At 36.8% G+C, this 22,172-nt stretch overlaps 1 protein-coding gene across 10 annotated transcripts in view; it reads right to left on the reverse strand.

The window, feature by feature from the left end:
* Positions 1-22,172, reverse strand: part of SYNE2 (spectrin repeat containing nuclear envelope protein 2) — a 267,254-nt gene that overhangs the window by 137,957 nt on the left and 107,125 nt on the right. For 9 of the 10 annotated variants that reach the window (XM_087448388.1, XM_087448393.1, XM_087448392.1 and 6 more), the window contains exons 43-50: positions 21,461-21,625; positions 18,690-19,031; positions 9,777-9,932; positions 8,687-8,952; positions 5,460-7,560; positions 3,464-3,786; positions 1,123-1,267; positions 41-259 (exon numbers count right to left, since the gene is read on the reverse strand). In XM_087448388.1, the coding sequence (XP_087304514.1) occupies positions 41-259; positions 1,123-1,267; positions 3,464-3,786; positions 5,460-7,560; positions 8,687-8,952; positions 9,777-9,932; positions 18,690-19,031; positions 21,461-21,625 (3,717 nt within the window). The remainder of the gene's footprint in view (positions 1-40; positions 260-1,122; positions 1,268-3,463; positions 3,787-5,459; positions 7,561-8,686; positions 8,953-9,776; positions 9,933-18,689; positions 19,032-21,460; positions 21,626-22,172) is intronic. The other variant, XM_087448395.1, reaches the window with a different exon arrangement.

Consider the following 22,172-nt stretch of genomic DNA (forward strand, 5'->3'; position numbering starts at 1 on the left):
AAGGAAACTATATGGTTTGACTTGAAAATGAAGTACTTACTTCTTCACTGACAAATTTCCACTCCTGCTTAAGTTCTTCACACCACATTTCCCACTCTTTAGCAGCTTCCAGCAAACTCAGCCATTTCTCCCAGAGGGCCGACACTGTTCTGAACAGACATACGCCATCACTGTCTGTGCACGTGGGCCTCAAGTGTCTGAGGACCTGTCGTAGTTTCATCAGCTCTTCTTTGGTTGATACAAGATTTGACACCAAGGCCTTAAGAAAGAAAAGAAAAGGAATAGGAAGGATATAATGTCTATTAATTTTTCTGAAACTTATAAACTATTTTAAATCTTGAACACTTAATAATTTTAAATCATCCATAAGTGTTACACAATCCATTTTTTAGTCCTCTTGGAAGCCAGTTTGAGACAGATGAGAATTATCTATGTACTATTGTACTGCACGTGAATTTGGAACTATGGGGACAAATAATGTCCCATTAACTAACTTTTCCAAGTAAGAATGTGTTTTCAAAGGTAAATATTCTACAAGTTTATTTTGTCATTTTAATGTAAGTCTCATATTTTACTAGGTATTTATTTATACAATACTTACTGCATCAACCACCAACGCATTATTTAGGTTTTTTCTTTTGTGTTTGTTTGTTTTGGGGTGGGTGTTAAGCACAGGTGATTTAGAATGTTCTCATCCAAGTCCTAATAACATAATACCATAAATTCTAACAGATGAAAGTAAGCAAAAATTAAAATTGCTTTGTAATAGAGTATAAGAAGTAACCAGAATCTAGCACTTATGATAGTTGCACTAAATTCTCTGTCATTGATCCGGCAACATCCGACAAAATAATATGAAGGGTAAAGGCTTATAAATAGTGATCAACAAGGACAGTATGTTACTGGGGAGAGGACCGTCCTGTGAACCCGACTGATTAAATCTCTCAGAACCATTGCTTCATTTTTCCCCTTGGCTTTTCATTTGAGAAATTTTCCTCAGTGTACCACTCAGGTTATAGATTTCTGTGGGTCATAACAGAGGCACATTCCCTGCTGCGTCCACTTGCTCTTTCTGCCAATTTTTTGCACACAGTCTTACTGGAGATTTGCAAACACTCTTACCTTGCTCTGTTCCAAGCGTTCTAAAGCTTCTTTGTAAGACACTGGCAACGGGGACATGGACTGCCCAAGAACCGTCTCCATTTGGCCGAGGTTAGTGTAAATTTCCTCTTTAATTTTTCTGTAGCATTTGTAATTCTCGAGACACCTAGTGAGGCACAGTTAGAAAAAAAAAGTGATATTAAATTATATTTAGTGCAATAAACTCTGAACTTTCCAGAACGAATTTTGAACACTTAATAAAAACCAAAATGTAATTTCTTTTTGTTGTTCAATGTATTTCAACAAATTTTTATTGACTACCTCCTCCTTACAGGGATTTGCATCAGACTTTAATGCAAACTTTAACAGGCAGACAAGACTTCTCAAAACTTCTAACTTAGAAAACTGCATTCTTGAACACTGTTAATGAGGTGTTAAATTGGTACAATTCTTGTAGAAAACCAGTTAGCATTAAACATGCTCATATCTTTTGACCCATTAATTCAACTTCTCCAACTTATCTTAAGGAATTAATCCTAATATAAGGAATTTATCCTAAACCCGAAAAAAACCTTTTGCACAGTAAGATCTTTTAACTTATCAGACTATTAATTAAAATGGAAAAATTGGAACACACTTTATGTGTAACAAAAGCTATAGTTACATAAATTACAACAATCCATTTTATAAAATATTATATAGCAATTAAAATTACTTTTACGAGGTTTTTGGTACAATAAAGAATAGAACTCATGTTCAAAGTAAAGGAAAAGCAGCATATTTCTTATATGGCATAATTCTGTGATATATTAAAAAACACTATGAATAAAATTATGTATATAAAATAGATATAGCCTAAATCCCACACTGAAAACAATGAAAAAGTCAGTATCAAATATATATATTTTTTAATTCTTTTTTTTTTTTAGGATTTTATTTATTTATTTATTTTCCCCCCAAAGCCCCAGTAGATAGTTGCATGTCATAGCTGCATATCCTTCTAGCTGCTGCATGTGGGACGTGGCCTCAGCATGGCCGGAGAAGCGGTGTGTCTGTGCGTGCCTGGGATCCGAACCCGGGTCACCAGCAGCGGAGCGCGCGCACCCAACCGCCAAGCCACAGGGCTGGCCCTGTTTTTTAATTCTTAAAACACAATAATAAACTGGCAAGGAATTAAGGAATATTCAGAGGCCTCAAACTATGTAAAAGTGGAAATACAGAGAAATAAGCCAGGGCCAGTTTTTCACTTTGAGGGCATTTGCCAAGTTTCAGTTTTGTTGACCTTCTCCTGGAATGCTGGGGACAGAGGAGAAAGCCTGGGGCTCACCTCATGGTGGGTGTTTAATAGGAGACCCCCTCTGTAAAGATATTTGTAACACATATAGCCACAAAGGACCAGCCTCCAAAATATAGAATAAATCCCTACAAATCAATAAGAAAAAGATGAACAACCCAATAAAAACTAGGTAAAGGCTTAAACAGGCATTTTTCAGAAGAGGAAATATGAATGACCAAGAAGTATTCAAAAAAGAGATTCAAATTCATTAGCAATAATAGAGATGCAAATTAAAGCCACAATGAAATATCACCCCTCAACCATTAGACTGGCAAAAATTAAATCTCACAACATCAAGTGTTGGCGAGGACATGGGACAATGGGAACACCAACATGCTGCTGGTTTGAGCAGAAAGCGGTAAAATGATTTGGAATGAAAAATTTAAGGTATGCATACCTTTCGACCTGGCAATCCCAATCCTAGACACATATATACCCAAGGGAAGCTCTTGCATTTAAAAATGTTCCTAGTAGCACTGCTTGTGAACATGAAAACTAGAAACAACTCAAATGTCTACCAATAATCGGGTGACTGAATTTTACTACAGACAAGAACGTGAATAAACTTCAGGATCATAATGATGAGTTTGAAAAAAATGAAGTCACAGAATAATACACATACATGAAAACGGGACACAAACACATAGTAAAAATATTTTTAAAAGCAAGGAAATGGTAAATAAAAAATTTAGGATGATAGTTACTTCTGAGAGGAGAGGGAAGGAACACATAAGAGAATTCAAAAGCCATGATAGTTACCTTTGAACCTTTGGGTACAAAGCTGTTTGTTTTAACATTATGATTTATACCATATGCAGATTTTTATAAACATTCTATTGTATGTACTCAATATTAAATAAGAAAAAAATTAAATAAATACAATAAAATATTTGCTATGGTTTTCTGTAGTGATTTTTTTTTTACTTTTCCATATTTTCCAAATTATTTCTAATGTGTACATGTTAATTATATTTTAAAAATCTATATTTTGTTCTTAAAGCATTACCTTTAGAAAGAAGAACCTACCTTTCTATTTCAGCTTCCTTTCCTTTGGCTGTCTCCCTCATGGCTGAGTTTTTAGAAACTAATTCCTGTAAAGTACACTGAAGTTGTTGTTTGGCTTCAGGGCTAGATATAGTCCCCAGTTTCTCGGTGAGGTCCTGGATGACTGCTATTGTGGATTCCAATTCCTCCTGCTTCCAGCGAGGCATCTCTAGTGATTTTTCTGGATTACCAAGGTCTACCCTCTGGGATGCAAAGGTGGCTTCGAGGGCAGTGATGATCCCCACCGCCCTGGTGACTGCTTCATCATAGCGTGTCATATTTTCATAAGCATCATTCAAGACATTCTGGTGAACAGGAGATTGAATGCTGTGATGAAATTGTCAAACTTTTGGGATTTTTGTCATTCTTGAATTTTTGTGGTACATTCATAATATATCTCTGGGTCTTATAAGAGTTGGCATCTTCTACTTTTAGTTTGACAATACTATACTGGTATTTAAAAATGAATAACTTTGTTTGCATAAAGAAAAATTGTTTCCAGATGTAAGAAATCTAATCTAAATTCAAAAACACATCTAATGAATCATGTCTAATGATGCACGTTTCTGCTCTAAAACTCTTGTATTAGATTATGAATTAAGTGAAACAATTGTATATATTTAATGTATATAACCTTAATCAATATTTGTGGGAAAAAAATGAAAAGAAAAAAATGACCAGAAAACAAATAAAAACCCCAGACCTTTTGTGCTTTTAAATAATGGCTCTGCCACTAACTTTAGTTTTGAACACAGCACTTAATGTTTCCAGATCTGTCTTCTCATTGAAATAACAAACAGTTGAACTAAATAAGTTTTTAAGGTCTCTTCCATTCCAGTTCTAATCATATTATTTTGGGGGCTTATGTACACTGTTTCTTGAAACTGTATTCAACTCAAATAGAAAAGTACTCAATTTACTCCACATTTGTAAAGTACCAATTTAAAGAACACATTAGGGTTCATAACATGACTTTATATTTCAATAGCATTTATCCCTAGCCAAACATTTCAAATATATTATCTAATAACTTTTTGAATTAAAGAATGGAGTTAATTTCCCCATTCTATACATTTAATGTGACAATTCTGAAAACACAGTAAAAGGCATTATATTATGCACAGTGTGTCCCAATGATGCCTAAGATATCTACCCTATTATTGCAGGAAAGGGGGGAGTATGTTGGAGTTGCTCTGCAACAGAGGTCAGCAAACTTTTCCTGTAAAGGGTCAGATTAAATATTTTAGGCTTTGCAGGCCATCTGGACTATCACAAGGACTCAACCATCCTGTTGTAGCATGACAGCATCCGTAGACAATCCGTAAAGGAATGGGCATGGCTGTGTTCCAATAAAACTTTATTTATAAAACCAGGCACTGTGGGTAGATTTGGCCCATGGGCCTTAATTTGATGACTCTCCTCTATAATCAGACAGATCTCAACTGGAATCCTGTTTCAATCCTCAACTGATTACTGTTTCAATACCCTAAGAAAATTAATGTTTCTGAACTTTAATTTCCTTATTTTAAAATGGGGCTAATAATAGCACCCACCTCACAGAGTTGTTGTGATGATTAAAGGTAAGGTGTTCAGCACACTGTAAGTTCTAAATAAATGTGGAGTTATTATTTTGTGTTCTTTTCTCTATACCCTATTTCTTCCACTATGCTCTACTCTTTCTAAGAAACAAACAAAAAAAGCCCCAAACTTTGTTCTGAGCTCAACAGATGCAACAAGGTACATAGAAAGAAAGGTGTCAAATTCATCTTTTTCCAAACCATAAGGCACTGTATTTAGACGTAGAATGAGTCAAGATTACAAACTGGCCCATTGCAATTTTTTTAAATGGCTATTCTCCTGGAGAGAATTTTCCTGTAGAACCTGTAACTTCTTGAGAAGTGTAGATATTAACTAGATTAAAACATAAAATCAGGAAATAAAAATAAATGCTTTACCTAGTTAATTAAAAAAAACTTACTGTGCGCAAATCAATGCTTGCGTTAAGCTGCATGTGAAGATCTTCAACGTCACGTAATTTGTTCTCCATATCACTCACTTCAGAAGAGTTTTCTTCTCTTTGCTTCTCAGTAACAGTCACAGCCTTAATGCTATCCATTTCTGCCTGAACTTGTTCTTGAAACACTTCACAGTTATCCTTTTCACTTTGAATATGTTCAGTTTTCAAATTTATAAGTAAAGGCTGCTGTAACTGAGATTTTATCTGACTTAAAACATGTAAGGAATTTTCCAGTTTGTCCTGAAAATTCTTTTCATCCATTTCTTTCGGTTGGAATTCTAATACTATGTTTTGGAGAACCGTGTGTAACTTATCATTTTCTTCTATATACAGTTTTATTTGTAGTATTTCTTTCTCTTTGAATGAGTCATCAAAGGCTTTATTTTCACTTAATTTCTTTATTATCTCATGATACAAGCACATGGCTTTCTCGATTCTCTGATTCAAAATCTGAGCAGTGAGCAGATTGCTTTCTGGTGAAGTATAAGGTGTTTTTAGTACTGCTTCAGCCCTTTTCTTAATTTGCAAATCCATAGCCCTCAATTTACTTAATGATGTTTGATATTTGCCATGTTCTTCCACAAATGTGTCCAACTGCCTAATTTTTCCTTCAAGTTCCTTTTCTTTTTCAAATACTAGGGTTTGTAACTGGTCAAGTTGCGAACAATCCCAGTTTAGTCCTACACAGTCAAACGCTTCTTTAAGTTTCAATACTTGTAAGATACTAGATTGAATACCAGTGAGTCGGTCTTTGAGATGATAGAACTCCTCTTTAACATCTTGATTTACTTCTTGATTTAGTAGCAGTTCATTGTGCTGTATATTATCAACCTCCTGCTGAAGCACAGATGTTTTTTCATGGAATTCTCTGTAAAAATTTATCTTGTGTTCTACTTCATTACATTTGTTCTGAATGAATCTTTGTGTTCTGTTGGCTCTAGTCTTAAGATTTTTCAATTGATCATCCAAAAATAATTTTTCAAACACACTTAGATCCTTATAGATGTTCGTCAGTTCCTGAAGATGTGCTGAGATTATACTGTCAATTTCTTGCAGTTCCTTCTGAGAAGTCGTCAAGGTGACACACTGATGTTCCAGTTCAGCTTCTGTTGAGGCTGTTTCCATTTTGGGAATTATCAGTGTTTCATTTCGGTGAAGTGAAAGCTGAACCTTCTCTATTACTGCAAGAAATTTGCTTCTTTCTTCCAATTTAAATTCTAATTGCTGTGATCTTTGAGTTGATTTTAAAACTAGCATTTGGTATCGATTTTGTAAGTCCTGTAGGAGGTTATTTAAATCATTGCTTTCGTGTGCTGTAAGGTTAGGAATGTTATCTTTGACCTCTTCAACCAACGACTCCACAGCCTGCTGCTTATCCAGAATGCCATCGTGCATCACTTTGCATTTTCTGATCTGCAAAAGAATGTCATCTGGGAGAAGAGGAATGGTAGGAATGAGTTCGCCTAACAGATTCTTGACCCATAAGATAGTCTGCTTCACCTTGGTCCTTACGTCACACTTCTTGATCTGATTTTCCACCTCTATGTTTAACGGCTCCAATGCTTCCAAGTGCTGCTGCAAATTATTTATTGCATCTTCCAAAATCTTCTTTTCTTTTTCTCCCCAAATCCTTTTCATCTGAAGTTCAGCTCGCCGCTTTAAAACAGAAAATCTATGCTTGATAGTCTGGAGTTCAGTGGCCAAGTCAATTAAGCTTTGGTTCCCTTCCTGTTCTGGAGAGTTCAGTCTTAACTGTAAACACTGCTGTTGCTGCTGCTGCAGAGAAATCTCAAGGTCTTGGATCTTACTCATGAGAAATGTAAATTCATCGTGTTCCACTACTTGTTGAGTATATTTCTTTTGGATCAGTTGTTCCACTTGTTCCCAACCATGTTCAAGCTGCTTGATCTGGCTTTCCAACAACTTCTTATCCATGTCAGTTAGACAGTTTGATAAATTTTCCCATTCAATTTTCATCTTGCTTAAAGAACATTTCTCTTTTTCTATTGATGCGAGGAACTTTTTAATTTTGTCCAGATAGGTTGCACTGTCCAGTGACCCCCTAGAAAAATAAAAAAAATGGAGCTTGTTAATATCTATTATACATCAACATGCAGTTAGAGGTCATTAAAAGAAATTAATTCTACTTCGAATTCACAGAAGAAAAGATTAGATTGTCTATAAGAGTACTCTGTCCTTAAAATAAAAATCAGAACCTTGCATAAAGATTAGTCTAGGACTAAGAGAAATTACCACAACATCCAATCCCTTTGTTATCGTTTTTCCAACAATAATCATACAGATATTGACTAAGAAAGTGTAATCATCAGGCTAATATTTTGAATATAAAATTGTTTCCTCAAGGGATATCATTGAAAGTAAATCCCATTTAGACGTAAGTATAAAATAAACCTCTTTAGGAAAGAGAAAGTGTTTTACATATTAAGACTATATCTACAACCATTTGCCATCAATTAAAGCCAAAAGGAATGTACATATTTTTAAAGAAACCATTACAATACATATATGTTCCAAACGATGCTGATATTGGGGCTGGCCCGGTGGTGCAAGCGGTTAAGTGCGCACGCTCCGCTGCGGCGGCCCAGAGTTCGCCAGTTTGGATCCCGGGCGAGCACCGACACACCGCTTGTTAAGCCATGCTGTGGCGGCATCCCATATAGAGGAAGATGGGCATGGATGTTAGCCCAGGGCCAATCTTCCTCAGCAAAAAGAGGAGGATTGGCATGGATGTTAGCTCAGGGCTGGTCCTCCTCACACAAAAAAATAATAATAAAAAAAATAAAAAAATAAACTATACTGATACTAAACAATTGTATACATAATGTTTCTCTCCACCCCCACAGTTGAGGATAAATTCTTGACAAAAAGAATACTGAATTCCATAGAACTCAAATCTATTTTGCAGATATTTATAGCATGAATTAATTGTTTAATAAATTAATTTATAAAATTTAACTGTAAAATTCACATAAATAATAAAATTTTTTGCATGAAACCAACAGAGTTTTCTTAAATGGCTTCCATATAGAATTAATTTTCATATTGTAGTATTAAAATCATTATATCCTTTTATAGTATAAACTCTTAAAACCCTGGGCCTGTCCAAAGTAGTGGAGGCTGTGCTTGAACAAAATGAATGAATGCAAGTCCTAAATTATTATACTTACACTTTTAGACTGTCCTTTTCTGTCAACAAGGCTTTCATTAAGGATTCAACTGCAGTGAGGTGTTCCTGAAAATCTTTAAGGAGACAACATTGGCTTTCTTTATTTTTCTTCAAAGTAATAAGCGCCTGAAGCAGATGGTCCAAGTGGTGCACTGAAAAGCTTGTACTGGGGAGAACTGAGGCACTTATTTCTGTTTCGTTGAGGTCTTCAGTTTGTTCCAGTGGTTCAATGGCTGCTTTCTTTGCTTCTAACTGGGTATATAATTTCTACAAATAAGTCAAGAAAATCAGTAAATATACACTCATTCACTCATTTTCTTTTCCTTCCAACAGCACATTCTGTCCCAAGAAGATGCTTTAAATATTTCACTTGTACACAGAGAAACTAAGGTCCTGACATTTAAAAGATTTTTCACTAGAATCATGTCTAACTAGATCTAACTAACTAGATCAATCTAACTAGAACTCACCATTGGTCTAGCATTTAATAGCAATTAGATCACCCTATTGTGTTCAAAGTTTCTGCAATGTCTAAAGGAAGATTTATCTTATTTTTTATTATTTACATGCATCATCTCTTTTTCTTGTTTTAGATACATGTTTACTGTTACATAAACTTAGCTACAACTGTAGGGGCCATTTTTAAAACCATGGCCACGTACTAGACTTTCAGATTAGTTAACATAGCTATACACACATAAACACATAAATACACCTATGTAAATACAGCTGTAAAAACAAAGAAGGAGTACCCCATAATGTTGATAATTAGGAAAAATAAAAGGACATATGGCTAAGAAAAAGAAGGATGACAAGACAGAATCTCCAAATTTTGTTACTGAATAAGTAAGTTTTTAGGAACTTTGTGAAAGTGAAAGAAGACTAATGTTCATTAAACTCTTCCACTTTTTAAATGGAAAGATTTATACAACTTACTGATTAGCACGTAATTATAGAGTAGCCAAATTGATCATCAGGCAAAGGTTAAATAAGACTTTTCACTCTGTGCAAGTTTTCGGTAATTAAAATATATTGTATTGCACTGGATAAATGATGCAATCATGTTGTCAGTGTTTTTCTTGTTTCCATACCTCTATCTCCTTTAACTGTTCATTTCTTAACATAACATCTAATTCTAAAGGTTGATTTTGCAGCTCATTGACTTTCTGCTCATCTTCAGTGTTTTTCATGCTTTCTTGAACATCAAGAGAAAGTTGTTTTGATAAAACCATTTCCACAGCTGAATTCTGAAAACATAAAAAGATTAATTGCTGAATAGCCTACCTTCCAAATAAAACTTTTATTTTTCTTGATGAAAACATTCCAATTTCTTCTTTTTACTCATATTGAAGACTATTAAAAAGTATACTTAGGCACTACCAAAGATGATTTTTCCATATAATGTTTTTTTTTGTTTTTTTTTTTTTGTGTGAGGAAGATCAGCCTTGAGCTAACATCCATGCTAATCCTCCTCTTTTTGCTGAGGAAGACTGGCCCTGGGCTAACATCTATTGCCAATCCTCCTCCTTTTTCTCCCCAAAGCCCCAGTAGATAGTTGTATGTCTTAGCTGCACATCCTTCTAGTTGCTGTATGTGGGACGCGGCCTCAGCATGGCCAGAGAAGCGGTGCGTCGGTCCGTGCCCAGGATCCGAACCCGGGCCGCCAGCAGCGGAGCGCGCGCACTTAACTGCTAAGCCATGGGGCTGGCCCTCCATATAATGTTTAATGCCAATACTGGTATCCCAAGAAAAACAAAACTCTTTTGACAAGATAGTATAGGATCTAGCATTGCTCATTTAGATACTGAGGCATCATCTACAGTCTAAAAGAAAGGAAATAGGTATAGGAAAAAGTAAAAGTTCCAAAGTTTATACTTAGTATTCACCATGATGCAGAGGACAGGGCAAATAATAGGCATTCAATGTTACCTATTGGTAGTTTAAAATAATAAGGTGAGAGATGGAGGAAACACCAAGATTCCATGATATTAAGAATGAATTATGCCTTAAACCATTAGCAGTAAGAATTGCAACCTGGCTAAGACAGGCGGTTATATATGGAGTAATCTGATCTTTTGTGAAAGCTATGAGAACTTGAGGCTCTCAACAGGATACACAGAGACAGCATCTGCATTCAGTTATTCATTCTTTCAACAAATATTTGTTGAGTACTTACATGTAGCAGGCACCAAGCATGTCAGTAATTTTAAAAGATTTCCATGATTTTGCTAAGGTATAATTTTTTATTTTCTAGTTACTTTATAAATAAAATACCATTTAATTTTGCCATACACTTTCATGTCAGCAAAATCTTTGAGGTCTCAAGTCTGTGAATAAAATATGTCCACATCCCCAAACGAGGTAGAATTGTCTTAAAAATACTGCCTAGATAGTAACGTAAGATGTTAACAATAGGGGAAACTAGGAACTTTCTGTACTATATTTGCAACTTTCTGCAAATGTAAGATGACTCTAAAATTAAAAGTTTATTTAAATAAAACAGATACAGTCTAGAGCTTCACCAATACTAACTGGTAAGAAAATTCATCTGACCAGTGTTACTGGTTTTGAAGTACTTAGTTGGCACTTAGTCACTTCTTTAAAAAGGCTGCAAATGATTGAAATGATTTTGCCAATTTCCTCCCGTTCCAACAATTTATTCATGAGAACTATGGCTAAAATCTACACTGAGGGCAGATTTCAGGGGGAAAGATCCAGGAAAGCCGTAAGAGGAGAGGAGAGAGGTGCCACAGCACAGGCTTCATCGGCCACTGGGTGCTCTTTGCCACAAGCCACAGTCACGTGAGTGGATGCCTGCCTCCTTTCCACCTGTGGTTACTGTTACTTAGAGTAACCCCTCAAATCCACCTGCGGAACTAGAGCGCCTGAGCTAAAGGCCTAGATACTAGACCCGAGGAAAACCTCACTTATTATTAATCATCTACTAAGAATTCAGAGCCGGTGGTCTCACTTACCTGATGGACCAGTGACTTGAGGACTAGCAACATTTGTAACATGCCATTTGAAATCTGCCTTTAGTGATCACACAGAACGTTCCAAAAAACCTGACATCACCCCAAAACACTACTTGTTTACCAATCCCAAAAGCCATATTTCTACGTTGGCAGAAAATCCAACAGAATCCCTCAAACGAACATTTCAAATTTAAAAGGCAACATTCCTTTGCTCTCGCCAGGGAGGTTGGAACTCAAGGTCCTGATTGGCTCCTGGAAAGATTCTTTCGTAACCAGTCATCCTCTGCTCATCACCCTTGGCTATATTTTACTTCGATTTTGCAGGCTCATGTGAGACATTTTATTTTGAATTATAATGTATTTCAAACATACTCAAAAGAACAAAATACAACAAATACTCATTATCCACAACACATATATGTGACATAATTTTCCATATTAAAAACATAATTTAAAGCCCAATCTTCAGCCCTTTTTCATCTCTTCCTCCCCAGAACTAATCACTCAAGTCCACATATTCATGTTTTTATACTTTTACTACACATATTAGTATTCATACAGTATTGTTTTATATATTTTTAATTCTTATAAAATTGGAATCATGTATGAATCATTTTATAACTTGTTTTTTTCCCACTCAGCAGTATGTTTTGTGTTTTATCTGTGGTGACAGATATAAATGCAGTACAGTCATGGTAGCTTTGTGTACTGTTCTGCTGGCTGCATGAACATGACTTATTTATCTGTCAGGCTGCTATGGACAATACCATTGTTTCCAGTTTTTCCTATTATAGATATTGCTGTGATAAACACCCATGTGTAGTTCTTCCTGCACATATGTGTGCATTTCTTTGGGACGTTTTCCTAGAACTGAAATTACTCCTTTTGATTCTCAATAGATAGCTACTGAGTTGTTCTCCAAACTGAATTACAGTTTTTATTGCCACCAGCATGATAAAAGAATTTGCATTTTCCCTAACCTTCTCCAATATCTGGTGCTAACAGACTTTAATGTCTGCGAAAATAATGGGTATAAAATTGATATCATTATTGTTTTAATGGTATTTCCCTGACTGCTAATAAGACTGAGTGACTCTCATACGCTCGTTGGCCATAAGAGTCTTACCTTCTGTGTATTACTTTTGCATATCCATTGTCTATTTTTTATTGGGTTGTTTGTGATTTTTGGTGTTCTTTTCATATTCTGGATACTAACCTAACAGTTTTATGCATTGCAATTACTATCTTTCAGTAGATTGTCTTTAAACTTTGTATGTGGTGTCTTTTGTTGAACAAGAGTTTAATACTTTAATGTAGTCAAATTTATCAATCTTTTTCTGTTTGGCTTCTGCTTTTAGGGCCTGTTTCAGAAAGTCTTTTACACCCTGAGATCACAAAAATATTCTTTATATTTTCTTGCAAAGGTTTTAAAATTTTTCTCTCCACATTTAAGTTTTTCTGTAATATATTTTTGTGTGAGGTTTGTGATAGGTAAATTCAGTCCTTGTCTGAAAATGTAAGTATTTTGCCTCATTCTAAAATGATAGTTCAGCTGGATATCAAAGTGTAGGTTGATAACTATTTTTCTCCCAGCCGCATGAAGATGCTATTACATTGCCCTCTGGCTTTCCGTGTTGAGAAATCTATTGTCAACATTACTGTTCTTTTTCCTCTGGTTGCCTTTGAGATTCTTCTTTTTGGCTTTGGTGATTTACTGTTTAACTACAATGTATTTATGCAATAATTTATTTTTATTTAGCCTGTTCAAGGCTCTCTGTACTTCCCGAAACTGAGGATTCATATTTTTCCTCAAATCTAGAAAATTCCCAGCCTTGCTTTTCCTCCATTCTCTCTATTCTCTCCTCTTAGAGAATTCCTATCAGAATTGTGTTACACCATCTCAGGACAGCCTCTGGGTCTCTTAAAATCTCGTTTCTATTTTCCGTCTCTTTATAGCTGTGTGTTGGATTGTGGGCAATTTCCTCAGTCATATAGTCCAGCTAACTAATTCCCTCTTCAAGCTGTGTCAAGTTTGCTGTTTCACCCGGCCAGAGAAATCTTAATTTCAATGACTATTTTTATTTAGTCTATATTCATTTAGTTCCATATTGTTCGTCTTCAGTTGTTCCCTTTTTTCTCAAAGTATTTTATTCTTTCCTTATGATTTCAAATCCTTCTTTTACATCACGAATCATTTTAAACATATTATTGTATGATATCTTTCATACTGCTGCATTGCTCACTTGCTTAGCGTATTATTCCTCTCATTTGTAGTGATGAGGACTTTTCCCTGTGGCGGACTGTTCCTTGGTGTTACTGAATGATTGATACTAACTCGTCATTATCAGACTTTTTTTTACTCAACTGTGGGAATCTCTTTGGCCTGACTGGTAGAAATGACGCCTTTGTGTAGATTTGTGCTTGCTTCTGGGTTAGAGATTTTCTCACCCACCCTTCTGCCAGCGTACAAGCTTTTCAAGGGCCTATGTCTTTCTGGAGTATCTACTCCAATACATGGCCTCTCATGAGCCCTTATGAACTCTAAGGCCTTGGACATCTGATTCTTTCTCTTCCCCACAGTTCCTGGAATTTCTCCTTAAAAAAAAAAATCTATGATTGGCATAAACTTAAGAAAAAGTATAACTTTTAAACAGTGTGCATATTAAGTCTCTGAGCATAAATGGAATTTTCAAAGTTAATAATAAATTTAAGGTAGAAAATTACCATTCTATCTAAAGTCTGGTTGAGTTATATTGCCAACTATGTTTACTTTTTAAAAAAAGTTCCTCTTTTTCAACTACATATCTTTCCTTAGAGTTTGGTCTGTTTGGAAAAGAATAGGAGGTGACAGAAAGAATATCATCAACTCTCCTTAAGGACAGGATCATGACATTTTCATTTTTATGTCCCTTAATTCACGAAGTAAACATTTTACTCTTAACATTTAAAACACTGAGCTTTAAATAATTGAGCATTGTCTCGGCCTTAGCTAATGTATCAGCACAGCCAAGAGTTAAGTCAATAACAGCCTCACTATCCCTTTTCCCATTCAGGGGCAAAGGCCCCAGGGCTATGACAATGCTGTGACAGTGAGAAGCCCAAATCTATCACTTGTACCCTGCCAACAGTAGGACAGTGTCATACAAGCTCTAGAGGATATAGTTCTTTCTTCTGTTAAGAATTCCAACATGGGGGCCGGCCCCGTGGTGCAGCGGTTAAGTGCGCGTGCTCCACTGCTGGTGGCCCAGGTTCGGATCCCAGGAGCACACCGACATGCTGCTTGGCAAGCCATGCTTTGGTGGTGTCCCATATAAAGTACAGGAAGCTGGGCATGGATGTTAGCCCAGGGCCAGTCTTCCTCAGCAAAAAGAGGAGGATTGGCATGGATGTTAGCTCAGAGCTGATCTTCATCAGAAAAAAAAAACAAAAAAAAAGAAAGAATTCCAATATGAAGCAGTGAAAAACAATTCTAAGCATAAGCATACATCATCACAATTAGAGACAAAACCAAAAGGCAGATCAACAGTCTCAGAGACTGCATCTTTCTCTTAGCATAATGTCTAAAATGTTAACCCGACCTGTAAGGCGCTCATGATTCAGCCAGCTACACCTACCTCTCAGGCCTCACCTCTGTCACTCTCTGTCCTCCACCCTCTAGGCAGTGGCCTTATTTCAGTTTCTGAAATTCTTCATGCTTTCTCCCAACACAAGAGGAAATTCTATTTCCTCTGTCAAGAATGCTCCCGACACCCAGCCCTGAGCTCTGGTAACTCCAACCGACCCTTCCAGTCTCAGGTCAAATGCTGCCTCCTTAGAGAAGCTCTCCCCGACTACAGTTCAGGTCAGACTCCTTTATCATGGACTATCATGGAAATGTGCTCCTTCCTTTAATTCCTGTAATTAGACTCTCATTAGGCAATTAGTGGATGAATGTGTGTCTCCTCTAGACTAGAAGCTCTATGAGAATAGAGAGACCATGTCTATTTTTGCTACCACTAAGCCCTCATTGCCTGGTCAATAAAATTTTACTGAATGGATGTACAGATGAATTCATATTAAAGAAAAAAATAACAGAATTTTATTTAATCTTCCATTGTCAAGACTAACAATTTGTGGGTTATAGAGTACAGTGGAAAGAAATTGAAGAGCTGCCAACCTAGCCATTGTTGATCAGACACATCTGCTAGAAATGATAGGGACAGGGTTTCATGAGAGGAGAGAAGATTTGAAACACCCACAGGAACTCAATAAAGGGTCCGATGAAGTCAGACAGCACATTAGTACATTAAACCTCAATTAACAACCCAGGTGCAACACACTAGGTAAAAGGGTGAGGTAAACCCCGAGCATCAGACTGGGTAGAAGACGCCTGGGTTCTAGTCCCAGCTCTGCTACAATGAGAACGATTGTAGCCGATTAACATCTCTGACTTCAATTCCCTCACCTGAAACACAAAGATTAGGCTAGAAATTTTCTAAGGTCTCAGTCTAAGATTTAGGACTCTGGAGAATGTTCTCAAACACATGCTGCTCACAGATGTTAATATGATGTACACTATGTAAGTCACCTGTCCCATAAAAGAATAAATCTTAAATTGTGAAAAATACCTCTAGAGTAAGAAGCAAGATTTGCATGCTGGCCAGAAAGAGAAAAGTAGTATACTTGGAGACAGAGTCAACTCATGGCCCACCTATGTGTTTGTTCCATTACAATTTTTTTTTACCGAGTTACCAGGATAAACGACACCAGAATACACATCATTTACCCTAGGATTGAAAACTCTTTCTCCAGTAAGTGGTTTTCCTTCTCATTCTAGTATTGACTCCACTGTGTTCCTGGTCACTCACCCACAGCTGGACGCCCTGCATGTTTTGCCCGTACCTGTGATCATTCACCTTCCAGGATTTCTCTATGGATGCCTTCTTAAATATTGAAATTATAAATGCTCAAGAATTTTTGAAAAGAAAAACAATTTGGATGTACTGACTAGCAATTATACCTAATGACAAGGAAATTAAAGAAGTAATTATAGACAACAGGCTTTTTTTAAGAGCAATTATGTCATTTAGGTTGACATTTGGGAAGGATGGGGGAAGAAAGATCATTCAATACCAGTTATGCTGTTATGTTGCTTTATGAGTTTTTAGAAAAACAATAAATTAAGAATGCATTAGTTGTTCCTCTTTACCATTTCTCTTTACGTTAGGTGTAAGTTTTTATACCTAAAAACTTAAGAGATGAATCAGTCCTCACTTTTTATCATATCTTAATTTGTTACTTGCCAGCCCTGATGGTCTAGTGATTAAGATCTGGTGCTCTCACCACCATGACCTGGGTTCGTTTCCCAGTCAGGGAAACACACCACCCATCTGTAGGTTGTCATCCTGCAGCAGCTGCGTGTTGCTGTGATGCTGAAAGCTATGCCAGTGGTATTTCAAATACCAACAGGGCCACCCATGGTGGACAGGTTTCAGCAGAGTTTCCAGACTAAGACAGACTAGGAAAAAGGAACTGGTCACCTACTTCTGAAAAAATCGGCCATGAAAACCCTATGAAGAGCAGCAGAGTCTGATACAGTGCCAGAAGGTGAGAGGATGGCACAAAAAGACTGGGCAGGGTTCCGCTCTGCTGTCCAGAGGGTCACTAGGAGTTGGAATCGACTTAATGGCACTAAAAAACTTGTTACTTCACTTAACTTAGATAAAAATTTTTTTAAATAATAATTTAAAAATCATTTTAATGAAGTATTATAAATTATCAATAACATCATTTAAGATAAGTAAAAACTTAATAAATTAAAAAACATTCTTATTATTGGATTATGATCTTTATATAGTTTTCAATTTACTCGAATTTGGAGGGTTCACAGTCAAGGGTCTGAGACCGTAATTTTAAAGTTATTAGAGAACTCCTTTTAGCAACATCATGTATTAGGATAGAAAGCACTCAGGTATTTTTCCGTTTTTACTTATCTACTGCTCTTTAAATACTGTTAAAAAAAGTTTGTTTTACATATACAACCTCAAGGGTCTCACCCACAGGGCCCTTAATCCTGTAAGATGTATTGCCTTAGCGGTATCTGTATCTAACACGATGGGATTTACAAAAAGTCTTTTCTCATGGCCAGTGAGATGCTCCGTCAGCATTTAACCTTGTTTTACACTTTCCTAGAAAATCTATCTGGTTCCTTTAATCCTCCGCGCATTTCTGCTCTAGGAAGACAACAGAAATGCATATTCTCTTCACTCTTGTTGATTACGTATTCCATACAAAGCTGATGAGAACTACACCGGAATGGTCTAATCTTCGCTATTGTCCCCCCGAACCCTGGGATGTGAGAGGCTGCCTCACAGGGAGACCCTTTCAAATATAGCTTCCTGGATGGCTCTTTGTCTGTGACTTTTCCATTTCAATCTCTAAACCATGAGAAAGCACTTTAAGAGCCACAGGAAAATGTACCTATTTGGTTGTTTAGAATGAAAACAAAACAACATTCTTCTTTCTTCTCCCCAGAGAAAATCAGGAGCCTGAATGTTGTTATTCTCACACCAAATGATCTGACAACATTTAAAAATACATTTGCAGTATAGGGTTAACACAAGAAGAAAAAGAAAGGAACCTATCCTTTCAAACAGTCTCTGATTTCATTATAAAATCAACCAAAGGAAAAAAAAAAATAGGGCTCTTGGATTTTTTTCTGAGAAAATGGGTAAAGCACATTTTCTTTTCTTTTGCCTTTTCTAATTTGCCTTTGTGCTCTTGACCCAAGAAACTGAATCTGATTACGTACCAGAGAGAATAATAAACCTAAATTGATGACTGACATTTTAACAGATGAACAGTAATATTTCACCACTGAAATCCTGGAGTTTTCTAAGGGCTCTTTTTACAAGTGGGCATCATAAGTAGGCAGCACATTGAGGGTTTAATTAGGAAATCAGAAGGCTTGATTCACGACCCTCTTTTCAGAGCCCAACACCTCTTCATTCTCAGACTCGATGTCTTAGAGATGCAATCACAAGCACTTACCTTGTTTATTTCCCCGTCTTCCTCCAACTTTTCCACTGCAGCTGAGTTCTGAGTGGACTCCTGTACAGCAGACGTGACCTGCTTCTCTCTGACTGCTGAAGACAACTTTTCTTTCTTTTCTGTTGAGCATTTTGATTTGAGAATGCTGTGGAGACAATTTTCCGTCTCCTGCTTAGCAGATTCAAGTCTGTTTTCCAAATCTTTTTGTTTACACTTAAGGGATTTTATATCATCTTTAATAATCTTCTGTCCCACTGAAGATGTATTTTGCTTGATGGATTTTGCTAAAGCTACAATTTTTTCTAACATGCCATCTTGTAAACTGAGTCTATCCTCTAGTTCCTGTGAGTGGAGAAAAGATGGTCACAAAAAGTATCTCACTTCAATTGTCACCAGTTAATTGACTTTTATAAATCACAGCATATTCTGCTTCCCTAGTGAAAAGTATAAAAAACTTATCAACGTATATCACAAAGAAGTAACTTTGGGCAAAATTTAAAGCAATGTAGCATCACAGATCAAATTCTCCAACAGTTTTATAAGATACTAGAAGTTTATAAGAAGTAACAAAGAAAATTTTCACAAAGCATTGAAAAGAATGAAAGAATTATTTAGAATGTACCCACGTGAATCGAGTGTTAATATTTAAAAGTCAGAGCAAAGCTTAAATCAATCTATCTAGCGCAATATCGTAAATACAGCAGGAACTTAATATCTACTAAATGCATGAATAAATGAGGCTCATCTGAGAACTCCAGACTCAAAAGGAATTTGAAGTACTATAGCAGCTACCGATGTTACTGTTGAAACAGAATAAGCCTTAAAGTTACTAGGTGAACGATGTAGTATTTATTTGTCACTATCCTAATGGACAACACAATATATATTCATTCATTCATTCAACTAACAGCAAGTATTATGATAGATTTTGAAGTTACATGGATGAGTAAAATACAGACCCTTCAGGTTCCTATAGTCTAGTGAGAGAGACACAGACGTAAACAGACGATGGTAATAAAACATGAAAAGATCTATGCTAACAAATATGCACAGGTCACTGAAACATTTTAAGCTGACAGAAGAGAGTTTCAGGCTGCATTTTAGAAAGATCCGGGACAGCCACGGGGAAGCTGCACTGCAGAGGGTGACACCACAGGCAGGAAGCTGTGTGTGAGATGAAGGGCTGTTCTAAAGCAGCAATAATGGGGTAAGGGGGGACGGACAAACTGTAGAGATACTCTAGAGATGAAAGAGACAGCACTTGGTGTCTGACTAGATTAGGGAGTCTGGGAAAGGATATCCAGGTTTCTGCCTTGGAAGCCTAGAGAGATATTCACAGAGTCAGAGAATACAGGAGAAAAAGCAGGCTCATTAGTAGGGAGCGGGGAGATGGAGAAAGGGAAGAGGATGATGAATTATTTTCTGGACATGCTGAACTACAAATAACTGTGAGACATCCAAGTAGAGATGTCTAGTGGAGTCAGAAGACCTGAGCTGTAGCCCCATTCTGTCCTTTAACCTGGGTGACCTTGTAAGTCCCTCACCTCTCCAGAACTCATCTTATCATGTATAAAATGAGGGGTCTGAGATTTCTTCTAGCTATAGCACAAGGCTATATTTTAATTTTCAACAGGAGCCTGAGCTCCTCAGAGTGAGGCTCATGTCTTATACTTTTCTCAGTTTCTGTGGCACCCAAACAGTGCCTTGGACACGATGAGCCCTCAACATTTGTCAAATTATCACTGTTAAAAAGAGAGGCAGCCCTGTCACACTTTCAGGCCATTCTGGAGGAGAAGTCTTATTGATTCCCAGGTCCCTAAAGGGAAGAGAAGAGAAATTCCCAAGCTCATACCAGCCATGCTGTCCTGAGACATACCCCATAAAATCTCCAGTCAAGAAACTGTGAAAGAAGGAGCTGAGAAAATGCTCCACTTTGTTTTCTTCTGGAAGACACCACTCAGGCCTGTTTATGTTGGCTGTGCAAATAGCAAGAATCCCAGGAATGTGTTTTCAGGATGTGGGTAAAGGGTGCAATCCTCACTGTATAAGGCTGGGTGTTGTTGGAGTGAGGGTGAGAATTTGGAAGCCCCACATCTTGAGAGAGCTCTAACGTAGTACATGAGTATGAAAATAATAAGCTAAAAATTACACAACTCCCATCCACCCATGATGAAGAATGCAAAATTGAAACCTTTCCCCCTAGGTCTTGTTGCATTCGATGCCTCCTTTGACTACCCAGTCTCTCCTGGAGGCACTGTGCTGTCTCTGAAACAAAGGTCTCCAGGAGCTACAGGCTGGTCATGAGTAGAATTGTCTCTGAGGATCCGGAGTGCAGGGTACTGTTCAACTCAAATTATAAACGGATTTGGTCACTAAAGAAGAACACTCCCATTTTTTATGACTGATCAGAACTTTAATTATCTAGTAGTCGTCAGAATAGCACTTGAATTTCTGACCAAAGACATTGATTTGGCAAGTTGTGATTAATATTGATTTTTTAAAATGTGTATCAGGGCCGGCTCCGTGGCTTAGCGGTTAAGTGCGCGCGCTCTGATGCTGGCGGCCGGGGTTCGGATCCCGGGCACGCCCCAAGGCACCACTTCTCCGTCCAACCCGAGGCCGAGTCCCACGTACAGCAACTAGAAGGATGTGAACCTATGACATACAACTATCTACTGGGGCTTTGGGGGGAAAAATGAATAAATAAAATCTTTAAAAAAAAATAAATAAATAAAATAAAATGTGTATCATGTCTGGACATTGTTTAATACCTGCAGTTTCTGCAGTTTTTCCTCAAGTGCTTTTTGATCCACAGGCTTATCAGAAAAACCGACAAATTCCTCGGAGATATTGTCCAATGCAGAGTTCAGGTCTGTGACGCAAACCTGGTATGAGTGGTGTTCTTGAACATGACCTTCCAATTTTTGAACAGAGTCCTAAAAACAAAGCCATTGACAATTTACGGATTTTGTCTCTGAATTTTCTCACTCAGAAAATAATTAAATTGTTCCTAAACACTTGTTTTATGAAGTTTCATCTGGAAACAGAAATATGGCCATAAATCATCCAGAGTTCTTAAGTGAAGTTTTTGGTGTTTGAGATATTTCACTGTAAAATCTCCCTCCTCTCTTCCAAAAATGACTCTTATTGAAACCACATTTGTTTCCCTCATCCTTCTTTGCCTTCATTTCATTCCTGAAGACAATTTATTTGTCAAGAAGTTTACAAAACGAAATGGTTTCAAATTATATCACAAACGTCCATAATAAAGCAGCTCCCTTAATTATCCTTCTTAGTAAAACCAGGTACCCACACTTGGAAATGAGACAAATGAGATCAACCTAACCCCAGATTCCTTTCCTAAAAAACAAACTCCAAAATTGTGTGTTAGGAAAAAGTAATCCTAACTCAAGAGTAAACCATCTTCTTGAAATAAGAAAATAAGGTGACCACCCTGATCAGAAAAGTAACAACTATTGAACT

The sequence above is a fragment of the Ceratotherium simum genome, chromosome 24, assembly GCF_057802395.1.
Source record: "Ceratotherium simum simum isolate JZ-2026a chromosome 24, ASM5780239v1, whole genome shotgun sequence".
Lineage (NCBI taxonomy): Eukaryota > Metazoa > Chordata > Mammalia > Perissodactyla > Rhinocerotidae > Ceratotherium > Ceratotherium simum.